Source organism: Lycium ferocissimum, chromosome 5, assembly GCF_029784015.1.
Source record: "Lycium ferocissimum isolate CSIRO_LF1 chromosome 5, AGI_CSIRO_Lferr_CH_V1, whole genome shotgun sequence".
In the NCBI taxonomy this organism is placed as follows: Eukaryota; Viridiplantae; Streptophyta; class Magnoliopsida; order Solanales; family Solanaceae; genus Lycium; species Lycium ferocissimum.
In genome coordinates this window covers 69,675,942-69,688,225 of record NC_081346.1, presented here as the reverse complement: position 1 = coordinate 69,688,225, position 12,284 = coordinate 69,675,942, and the positions used below count along the sequence as shown (strand labels likewise).

Genomic DNA, 12,284 nt, shown 5'->3' with positions numbered 1-12,284 from the left:
TTAAAAACCCCCAAAAAAAAAAAAAAAGTATATCTCCTGTTCCCCTTAGTGCTAATATAATTTGTGGTCTTGCTCCAGCAGTTATTGTTGACTAGCTCTTGATCATTCATCCGATGGAACCCAACATCATACTCGACAATAATGAGAACCGAACTTTCCTAAACTTGTTGGTCCAGTTTATTCACTCTTCAACTTATTTAATAGATGCACCATTGCTAGTGAATGAAATTAAGCAAATATTTGAATAAAATACTTTCTCAAAAGCCTGCGCAATCTTTACAAACTTTGGACTTGCACAAAACATTTGGCACGGAATTAAAGAACTCCATTCGCATTCCAGTAACAATTTCTCCCAGGGTATAAACGGATATTCCACGTGAAAAGAAGAGATAAGAAGTTTCACGGGGAACTTACCAGAATGCATTTTCTTCTGGCATCATTAGAAGTAAAATACCAGCAAAAAAATTCATTGCCTGCAAGAATATAACAGAACAGATGAACTTAGTATGGAAAAGGATAGCTGTGACAAGTGATCAAGTTTTCCATCTCAACGAATAAGGACATCATAGTTTAGAGTGCAGGAGGAGCAAACAGACAATAAAACTACATGCACGTCAATGGACAAATGAAAAGAATAAGTTCCACTCTAAATGGTAACTACTTCCATCTGATCTTGTAGCTGTTAAGGAAAAATAAATCATGTTTAGACAATGCACCCCCGTATTCTTAAAACTTATGGCCGAAATAGTGACTGCATTTCCTCTCATTTTATTTCCCTTTCTTACTTTGGAATTCAAGGAATTCTCTTCCATCTCATTTTGCATGAAAAATTGAAGGCAACAAGTGTATTCACGAAAAGCCACTACGATTGTGCTTCTTTCTTATAATTTTAATAAAGTCAACCACGCTCCTTTTAAGTGTCATTTGATAACTAAGAAACTTAATTTGCCAAAACTTTCGGCTCTGCAACATGACCCCTCATGCCTGGACATGATTCATTTGTGTGGGTACGGACCAAGCACGTGGAAGTATTTTGTTAATGGGTGGCTATGAGACTTGATCTTAGAACCTCTACCTACTCTGCTGCCATATTGAAATTTATGAATCTTTAATCTACAAGTAAGTCGTTAGAGATGGGACTTTTTATTTGTTTATTAGGTCTGCAACAATAAAGATCTTAATCTACTCCACCTGTAGCCTTAAGACTTTGAGTTTGATATTTAAGCTAATAAAGAAGATGTGCCATGTAAATTGATTGCTATTTACGGAAGTGGGCCAAATAAATTGAAACACACTAAAGAAAGATCAAATATATCGGGAAGGAGATATTCACACATTAATACCCATATAGTTAGTGCTTAGTTATATTCAATCAACAGCTTTAGCTCCACAGCTCATGGTTTCCACATTTTGTCTAAATGTTCTCTCCATTTTATACCAACTTCACAGGTGCGACATAAGTACTTATAATCTTGGCAAATATCCTCATCTAGCATGTCAACTTGGCACAATTATAGCTTCCTTCATCATACTAAAAGCATGATTTGAAACCAACGGTGAGGAAACGAAAGCAATGGTAAAGGAACACTTCAGTAAAAAAGCCACACCTGGCAATACCCTACATCTGGATTGTGTCGAGCATATGCTATAAGTAGACGCCTTAAGGAATTTCGACCTTTCTCGTCTAGTGCAGGATGTCCAGGAAAGGTTCGAGGAAGATCCTGTAAATATCCAAAGCATTAGCCTAGAGAGTAACATCTGATGCATGCAAAGAAAATGCAATCAAACATGAAATGAAAGTAATAATGTTCATGCAGATATGTGTGGCCAGTTTTATGTCTATGAAGAGAGCTAGAGAGTAAAGAAAAAGCAAAGAGAAGAATAAAATGGATGACAGTAGATATTCTACACCAAGTCAAAGAGGATGAACATCCATTGGCAGCTGGAAATGTATCAGTGAGGAGGATGCTCAAAATGAGATAAAATTGGTAAGACTTGATTTTGGACAAGTGGAAAAGAGCAACTCAAGAAAGGTTGAAGATGATGAAGAGTATTTCAGAAGTATCTGTTACAAAATTGTTGAATTACCAACCAGAATGGACCCTAAAAAGAAGTAGCACCTACAAATTGAAAAGACTGAACGATAAAGTCCAGGGCCCATGCATCTAATGACCTTCTCAATCTGCTTTCTCAATTTCTCTGGCACATGAACGCTTTCTTTACTCCGCCGCTTATTCTCTTCAGCTAATGACGGTCCATCATGCTCCTCACCATCACCAGTATCACTTTCTGGATCAAGCAAATCCAAGTAATATCTTTTCAGCCGACGTGCTCTAACTCCGACAAAAGCTTGCCATACCTGGATAATCAATTGGGATTAGCTACAAAATTGTTTCTGATGTTGGGTTTCAGAAAACCATTAAACTGGTAGAGATGCTAGGCAATACCTCTCCCCTAAGATCCCTTGGAACTCCTCCACGAACAAGGAACTCTAGCTCTTTCCAAGGAAAGGAAAGTTCTGGAGAAACTCCACTGCCGGTATTACCTACTTCTGCAGAGGTATTGGTACCATCACACAATTGTTCATTGACAGAACATTCTTCCTCATTTTCTTCTTCTGACCCCTCTGGCTCTTTAATAGTTGCAAGATGATTGTGAACACCAGTTGACAGTTCAGCTCTCGTCTTTGGTGTCTTCTTCACACGAAAGCTCATCAGATGATCAATACGACTCAAGGATGCTCTAATTTCAGCCCATGTATAAGCCTGACAGGATTTTGCGGGTAGATAAGCTGGCAACTCCCTTTTAAGATCATTTTCCGTTTTAAGGTCTGAAACTGGATTCTCTCCAGCTGAACCATCACCTTCTTCTTGAGACACATGTGCAAGAACCGTTTTCCTGACATCCAACTTCTCCGAAGCATGTGGCTGACTTGATTCTTCTTGATTATCAAGAAAGCCCTTCCACTTCTGTGATCTTTCTTCTTCCTCTTCCTAAAAACATACATATGAAACTGTTAGAAATATTCTAGTAACAAATCAGATGATTGAACAGATTGCATTTCTATCAGATTATGCCAGACTATCGCTGTTTTCTAGCCTTGTTCATTTCATATCTGTCTTTTTGTTTTCTTTTTGATAAGGTAAATAATTTTGTTAATGTGAGAAAAAACTCTATATACAAGCCGTATTCCAAAAAGAAGAGAACCTACACAATAATATGGTTCACTAAAAATGTCACCCAATCTTCTATACAGGCAATAACTTCTTGGGTGCACCAAAACTAAACAATTCTACCCTTGTTCTTAAAAGGGCAGAAAGTGCAGAATCTGCTAATATTTTCAAAAAGTAACATGTAACCTTCCCTACTGCTGGACCTACATGGCACCTCGTAAAGCACCAAACTAACTTCAGTTCAAAAAAGTATTTATTTTTTAAAAGCGCCAAACTTAAGTTGAAGTCTCAGGTCCATAAAAAAAAATAAAAAAAACTAACAGTTGTTCAGTTCTTCAAGAATTAATCCGTCAGACTGATAATGTTGGTATTGCGTGTGCTCTTTTCTGTGTGCCTTGCTTGTGATAGCGTAAACATATCTATCCTATAATTCCTATTGCATTTTGTTTTAAAGAAATCTACTTAGGAGGAGTACATATTTCAGCAGAATCTTTATTCTTAATTGTAACCACTATTTAGTAGTTCTTCAGTTCATCCAGACAAGAAATTTTTTATGCTTTTGAATTTTTGCTACTAATTTCACTTCCAATTGAGTTCCAAAGAAGAAACAAGGGTCCACTGTGAAATTTTTAAAACAGGGAAAAGTGGCCTAGTGAAAACTTTAAGGTGTGCATGACATTTCTGTATATTTTTGCAAGCCAAACAAGATCAGGTGTTCTAATGTAAGTTAGAAATACCTGTGTGCAGAAGAATGTCAAAGATACATGGACTAAGAGAGTTGGGAATGAAGCTTACTGTATTGAATATCTACAAATTTGCAATTGAGCTTCTCCATAAAATGGAAGCAACAAAAGAGTTATAACAAAATACACAAAAGAACAAAAGAATTAAAAGAAAAATGACATCTCTTCAAATATTCCTATTTTCTCCATTAAATTTCCTTTTGCTTACAACAACAACAACAACATACCGATTGTAATCCCACAAGTGGGGTCTGGGGAGGATAGGATGTACACAGACCTTACCTCATTTTGCTTAATATATAAAAAAGAGGTCACATTTAGTGTTAAGAAAACAAGCGTTCACTATGAATATAAAGTACAGTTTGCAATCATTCGATAAATAGCAATAGCACGTGATTAATGGCAGCACAGCTAAACACCTAGCAATTACCCTATATATAGTAGCGTACTCTCTGTATCTTTGAAGATGTTGTGGTCTCACAGTAAATCCATACGCATCCCTGTCAAAATAATAAAAGATTATGCTTTACATTTCTATTACTTTCACTTAAAGATACACATCTCAACACAAGTTTAATAGCCGAAATACAGAAAACCAAAAATTTAACCATGGTATACAAGAAAAAAGAAACACACAAAATTAACACAACATTCGAATGCTGCTAAAATGTACAAATATTTGCTTCAATTTAGCAATATAACCATATTAATTGGTGAAGGACCAAAACACTTTTACCTGGAATCAACATCCAACGAACGCTTACTCAAGAAGGATAACAACATACTTCATCAAAGTCTCTGACCCTACAGCCCATGTCGATCTTTTTCTCCTCAAGCAAATTTAGATCACAAAAATACATACACCAATTGACATGAAGGACATTCCACTCACTAACTCATTACCTACTCCCACCAAGTTTTTGGTGTCGAGAAGGTTCATCCCCGGATTCTCTAAAACCTAATATGACTTCTTATGAAAGAGAAACAAAATCTAGAAAGATCTAATAATTCAGTAAAAAAAAAAAAAAAAAAAAATCTTGAATCTATCTTTTTGATAACCAAAACAAAATCTTGAATCTATCTCTATACCTTAACTCATAACTAAAAGAAATACATTCAGATATGTATGATTTAATAATAACTGATCAATCAATGATTTAACGCGCTACGCATTTCATCATAAAAACCCAAAAAAGAATGGTTCTTTTCCCTAAATTCTGATAGCAAGGTAATGATGAATCAATATGTGATCAACTAATAAGTCATCAATCAATCAAAAGTGAGTTAACTCGCAACACATTTCATCGAAAAAAAAACAAAAAAAAAACTCAAAATTGTTTCTTTTCCCTTAATTGAAATACCCAAGTGTAAAATTCTCATGCATAAAAAATTCTTGAGTATCGGCCTTAATTACACCTGTATAGCTCAAAAACTAACGTACAAAATGCACCTATACAATGAAATAACAAATCCCATAGACTCAAAATTGGACGTATATTTTTATATTTAGTTGTTTGTTTACAATCCAATACAGATAAAATCCTACATGTGTATATATTCAACCTTATTTTATATTGAAAGAAGGTGTAAAAAGTGTAAAAAAAGTTCTTTTTGGGCTCAAAATTGAGGAAAAAGGAGAATTTTTAACTGTCAAAATCAAATTCTTTTCTTTTCCCTAAATTTTAATAGCCAAGTGTAAATATGCCATGCAAATAAACCAATTCTTGAATGTCAACCTTAATTACACCTACATAGCTCAAATGCACCTATACAATGAAATAACAAATCCACATTTGACTCAAAATTAAACATACTTTTTAACATGTTTGATTACAACCCCAATAAAGCTAAAATCCCAAATGTGTATAAAATCCAAGCTTATTTTATATTGAAACAAGGGTAAAAAATGTAAAAAGTGCGCCTTTTTTGGCTCAAAAACTAACGTACAAAATGCAGCTATACAATGAAATAACAAATCCCAATTGACTCAAACATATTTTTACGTGTTTAATTACAACCCAATATAACTAAAATCCTAAATGTATAGAAATTCAAGCTTATTTTATATTCAAAGAAGGGTAAAAAAATGTACCTTTTGGGCTCAAAATTAGGGAAAAAAGGTGAATTTTTAACCGTCATTATTTGGAGAAGTGTAAAAAATCTAGGGTTTTTCGGAATGATCGAATGGTTAATTTTTTAATACGGGCATTCAACAGTTTCTTCCTTAATCTTCTGCTTCGGTTTCGCTCTGTTTTTTTATTTTCTATTTTGCTCTGTGTAAATGTAAATTTAAATATGGGCAGGGGCGGAGGAACACTGTTAAAGGGACGGGGCGGGGGTTGGGTTTCGGGCGAATCCAGTAGCTTTTGCGTAGACGTATATTTTTATTATAAAAAAACAGTAAAGGTAGATATTATTAATTGCGAACCCATATACACAAATAAGTGGACGGTTAAGTCGTAATGAAGAGGCTAGAGAAGATGTTTTTTCATTTTTTTTTGTTATAATAAGCAAGATTCTCTTTTAATTCACTTTTTAAAATTACAAGAACTTATAAATTGAACTCATGCAGTTCTTTTCCTTTGGGGTAACTTTTTCCCTTTTTGCTATCACCAGAATTTCTTTTAATACTTTATATTTTAAAAACAAAATATAAAATTGACAAATTAATAAGCAAAAAGCAAATCGAATTCTCCAGATATTTGTTGTTACCATTCTTTTTAATCGTTTTCTTTCACAGAGCCAAACTCATAATTAGATTTTCAAAATATATTAAATATTGATACTTGTTCGTTAGTTTGATGGTTGTTATCAGGGGTAGCTCAAGGTTGAAGTTAGTAAAACCTTTGCTTTAGCTCCCCAAAATTTTTACGGATGAATTTTATGATTTTATTTTTTCTTAGACAATATTGAAGATTGTAAAAAGAAGAAAAAAATTATATAATAAAAGAAGGGAAAAACTATCTACTTTTTAAGAGAAATACTTTAGAACTTTGAACTACATTACTCAAAATCTTCATATTATTAAATAAAGTTTTTACAACAACATCTAAGGTAATGTATTTAAAACACATGACTAACATGTTATTAACTTTAATTAATCCTCACTATTGTAAATATTAATAATAATGTTACTATGTGAAGTAAAAGCAACAGTTATAAAAAATAAAAAAAAGGCAAGAATAGATTTTTTTTTTTTATGTATGTGTTTATATTTAAGGTCTCGGATTAAAATTTAGTTTTAAGCCATTAATTTTATCGAGACGCCCTTGCTTGTTATATATTAGCTTGAGGTCGATGTCCTGTCTTAAAATTTCGAACTCCCAAACCTCAAATCCTGGCTCCACCTCTGAATATGGGGGTTGAAATGTAAACTGAAAACCTTGCTAGGGAGCGGTATTTTAACGTAGTGTTTGAGAAACAAGGTCATGTGCGAAGCACGTGCGTGTCGCTTCGCGAGCTTTCATGATGTTTTACAAGGGTAACGACCTTTCTTTTTCTTTTCTTTTCTTGGTAAATACTAGTAGTTATTTCCAACACCTATTAGTATTAAATACTCCCTTCGTTTTAATTTATGTGAACTTATTTTTTTATTAGTTCGTGTAAAAAAGAATGACTTCTTTCTATATTTAGAAACAATTTACCTTTATGCAATGATTTATAGCCACACAAAATGTATATGACTCATTTTTAACACCACAAGTTTACAAGTCTTCTCTTCTTTTTAAACTCTGTGCCTAGGATTCACATAAATTGAGACGGCGGGTCGTATTACCTATTATTTTAAAAATTATTAATATTAATTATATTTTTGTAACTGGTTTTCAAAAATAGTCTTCACTTTCTCAGCAATCTAGTTGGCCTAGGGTTTTTCTCTTTTCGCGTTCTTCACTAGGGTTTCAGGTCGTTCTCTCCTTTCATTACAGGGTTTTCACCATGTCTCTTGTTTGGGAATATGATGATGACAAAGCTCTCATTCTAGGGCATGGGAAGTACAGGGATTATTACAAGAAATGGAAGTTGCTGCTTGAGGATGCAGATCCAGGCATTTGAAGTTCTGAAATGTCGCATAGCTAGTCAACTCTCAGATAGGTGGTCAAAAATTAAAGACATGGCAAATGAAGAGAATCAAGGTGTTAAAGCTCAGGTTGTAGCGTTTCGCAAATGGGCGGCCGATGATAACTTTGCCTTGAGGCTAGGTATGCCAAGCATCAGGATAAACAACATAAGTTGAAGGTCGTACTATCCGAAATGTCGCACAACTGCGCACTTGAAAGTCAGGTGGTCAAAGATTTAAAACATTTCTCCTTATGTGAATGAGGAGGGCAATGAGGATGCTGAAGGCAATGCTGGGGCAATCTCGGTATTGTAGTTGTGGGAGGCGTCTTTGTTGTATTATCGTGGTTGAGGAAATGTTGACAATCGGTGAGGGGCAATGCTTGGTATTGTAGTTGTGGGTTGAGGGCAATGCGGGACAATTGTAGTTGTGAGGGCAATGTCTTTGGTATTATAGTTGTGGTTAAGGGAAATCTGATGAGGCGCTTCTTGGTATTGTAGTTGTGTTGCAGCCGTGGTTGAGAGGCAATGTTCTTGGTATTGTAGTTGTGGCTGAGGGCATTGCTGAGGACAACCTGATAAGGGCAATATTGCTAGGCTTGGAGTTGTGGCTGAGGGCAATGTTGCTGGTATTGTAGCTGTGGCTGAGGACAATCCTGATGAGGGCAATATTGTTTGGTATTGTAGTTGTGGTTGAGGGCAATGTTGCTGGTATTGTAGGCGTGGTGAGGCGATACGGGGGCAATCGAGGATAATCTGATGAGGGCAATGCTGCTGGTATTGTAGTTGTGGCTGAGGGCAATGCTGAGGACAATCTTGAATAGGGTAATCTTTGTTGATATTGTAGGTTGTGGTGAGGACAATTCGATGAGGCCAATATTCTTTGGTATTGTAGTTATGTGGCGGGCAATCAATATTGTAGTTGTGGGGACAAAATTAGAGCCCGATATTCTTGGTATTGTAGTTGTTCTTTGGGGGGGTAATGCTAAGGGAATTGAGGAGGCATGCATCAAGAATATTGAAGATACATCAAGTAATCTGGAGGCTGCCTACACTAATTTCGCTCAGTGGATGAACTTGATTGGAAACAACACAACTGTTGAATTGGCAAAGCAGCTTGTTGGGGTTAGTGCATTGGAGGATGCAAAAGCAGTAACTGATCTAAAAAGTGTCTTTGAGGAGTTCAAGAAGATTGTGTAATCTTGATATTATCCCGTTATTCTGCTCTCTGTTTGCTGTACTCTCGTTATTTCTATTTCTTCTTTACTCTCGTTACTGTTGGCTCATTTGGATATTAGGTCAATGTAAAAGGATGTTGGTTTTTTATGTTTGTTTTTTAATTGGCTGTATTTTGTTTCGTTCATTTGCCGCCAAACTATCCTTGGGCATTTCCATTTTTTTCACTAGTTACATACAGCTCCATTTCTTAAAAAAAAAAATGAACTGAAAGAATATAAGTCTTTCAGCTATGCTCTGGGCGCACGTTAGTTAACGTGCAACGGAACTAGTAAAACCATGGCGAAAGGCCGAAAAAATCAGAAAAATCATAAATCGCAGCCACAAGGACAAGGACGTAGACGTGGACGACCTCGAAAAGTACCAGTGGTTACTTTTGGTAGCTCGGTGAACGCGCACACGCCTGTCTTTTCTACCGAGTGATACAATTGAGGAGTTGAGACCTCGCACTCAAATTCGTGCGTCTTACACCCCGAAATGGGGCCAGGGATGGGGTGGGGATGGCCGCGGCCTCGGGGTAAGTCGCAGAACAACATGCCTCCTTCTCGGACCCCTGTAGTGAGTGACACACTAATTAGGGATTTGGGAGCTAATGGAACCGGGAATTTGTCGATTAGGGCTCTGACTTCTGTGGTTGGAGCTCCGGATGCTAGAATTGCAATTAAATCGAAGGAGGTGGAGATTGTGCGGGGATGGCGAGTCGTGACGGAGGGCGGGTCCTACGTAAGGTGAATTTGTTTAAGAACAATCGTTCTGCTGCTTCGGGTATGGCTTTGAGCTATATACCTCCCCAGGTGCTTGAGGGACAACTGGTTGCATAACTTAAGAAGACTGAGGTTGAAACATAGATTTAGAAATGGAGATGTGCCCTGATAGCATATTTCCTAGGGGAAACTCCAGGCTATAATGCAATGTGTAAGTATGTTACGACTACATGGACCAAAGTAGCTGATCCTGATGTGTTCTATCATGATGAGGGCTATTATGTTGTTAAGTTTCAATCAGTTGAAGCCATGAATGAGATTTACTACTCAAGACCCTACTTCATTAATAACCGACCTATCATCTTGAAACCATGGAGTCCTAGCTATGATTTTAGTGTGGAATTTCCATCAGAAATACCTTTATGGGTAATGTTTTCGAAGTTACCTATGAGTTATTGGGCTTATGGTTCTCTATGCAAGATTGCTATCTTGGTGGGCACCTATATCTTTGCGGATGAATGTGCGTCTAAACAGACTAGGATTTCATATGATAGAATGCTGATAGAAGTTAATGTCACTAAACCCTTGCCTAGTGAAATCTTCATTATTGATCACAATAGGGAGAAGTTTGTTCAACCAGTTGAATATGATTGGAAGCCTGACTTCTATGATCAATGCCTGGTAGTGGGACATAAATATGCTCCAAAAGTTGTCCAACCTCACCCACCACCTAGGCCAGCTAGGAGAGGAAGGCAAGGCAGAGCAATCACACATGAATGGAAGAATAAGGGGCCTGCAATACCTACTTAGGTGGAGGCTCAGACTAATTCAGGGATTGTGCAACAAGTTACTCAAACTACCTCTATGACATTGACAGGGGTAGCACAACAGCAACGTACATAATTCAAGGTTCCTAAGAAGGATCTCTTTGGACGAGTCCCGATAGGAATGACGGGGAAATTTGTAATTTGGAGTTTAATTTGAGTAACTTTCTTGTGATTAATAAGGACACAACTCCTAGCAAAAATCCAGTGACTAAAGGGAGTAATGAGGGATGTGCACAAGGTACTAGGCCTCCTGGTATAGCAGGGCGTTCCAGTGTTGCATCATGACTTGGTTATGTTGGAATGTTAGGGGTGTGAATAAAAGGTATAAGCAGAAAGAACTAAAGAATTATATAGCTAGTAGGAAGATTACTTTTGCTTGTTTAGTAGAAACTAGAGTAAAGTCCTATAGGGCTGATGATGTTCTTAATAAATTGGTACATGGATGGAATAGTTTACATAATTACTCTCGAGCTGTGAATGGTAGGATTTGGGTGTTGTGGAATCCTAACTACTATGATGTATAACTTTTGGAGGAAGAAGCTTAATTTATGCATTGTTTGGTAAGACACAAGTCTACAGATTTCTTGCATATGTCACATCAGTGTATGGATTCAATATTATGGAACAGAGGAAATTCATGTGGTAAGGACTGAGCAGGGTGGCAGTTGGGATCTCAAAACCTTGGCTTGCGTAGGAGATTTCAGTGTCTTTGAGCTTGAATGACATTATGGGGGAATCTGTGGCTTGCGGGTAGAATTCATGATTTTATTATTTGTGTGTGTAGTGTAGATTTAACAGAATTAGCATGGAAGGGTGAATACTTTCTCATGGTCAAACAAACAAGCAGGTAATGATAGGGTTTGGAGTAGAATAGACAGGGCTTTTGGCAATTCAAAATGGATGATACGGTGAGGCCATGTACAGACTGAGTATGATGTTCCCATGATCTCTGATCACTTACCTATGATACTGCAACTGTGTGTAGCACCTCAAAGTGAAGCTATACCTTTTAGATTCTTCAATATATAGGCTAATCACTGCTCCTTTGAGAACATTGTTCGCCAAGTATGGAACCAAACTTTGTCAGGATGGAAGATGGGAGATATATGGCTCAAGCTTAAGGGTCTGAAACCTCACTTTAAGGATCTTAATGCTAGAGAATACAAGAACATTAGGCAATATATTGATAATGCTAGAATGGAATTAAAAGTGGTATAGGCAGCTCTAACAACACAATGCACTGACAGCTTAGTGGCATAGGAAAGAGTTTTGGTATAACAACTGGAAAAATGGTCTATGGTGGAGGAAAGTGTGATGGAAAAAAAAATCAAGAGCAAAATGGATTAAGATGGGGGGGATAGTAGTACCAAGTACTTCTCAGCAATTATGAAAGAAAGAAATCAAAGGAAAATGATTACAGAACTCATGTCTTTATCCGGACAGATGCTACATGATCACAGGAGATTGAAGATGAAATTATTGATTTCTACAAGAGTTTAATGGGAAGATCAGCTGACTCTCTTGTTCAGCTGACTCTCTTGTTGT

The 12,284-nt window shown here is 36.6% G+C and overlaps 1 protein-coding gene across 6 annotated transcripts in view; it reads right to left on the bottom strand.

Annotated features, from left to right (window-relative positions):
* LOC132057225 (uncharacterized) overlaps positions 1 to 6,214 on the bottom strand; it is a 33,262-nt gene extending 27,048 nt beyond the window's left edge. Inside the window, exons 1-7 of one of the 6 annotated variants that reach the window (XM_059449717.1) lie at positions 6,009 to 6,209; positions 4,653 to 4,720; positions 4,347 to 4,416; positions 2,448 to 2,993; positions 2,174 to 2,359; positions 1,608 to 1,721; positions 415 to 473 (exon numbers count right to left, since the gene is read on the bottom strand). In XM_059449717.1, coding sequence (XP_059305700.1) covers positions 415 to 473; positions 1,608 to 1,721; positions 2,174 to 2,359; positions 2,448 to 2,993; positions 4,347 to 4,416; positions 4,653 to 4,699 — 1,022 coding nt within the window. In that variant the 5' untranslated portion in view covers positions 4,700 to 4,720; positions 6,009 to 6,209. The other 5 variants (XM_059449721.1, XM_059449720.1, XM_059449715.1 and 2 more) reach the window with 5 other exon arrangements.
* Between the last annotated feature and the right edge of the window lie 6,070 nt (positions 6,215 to 12,284).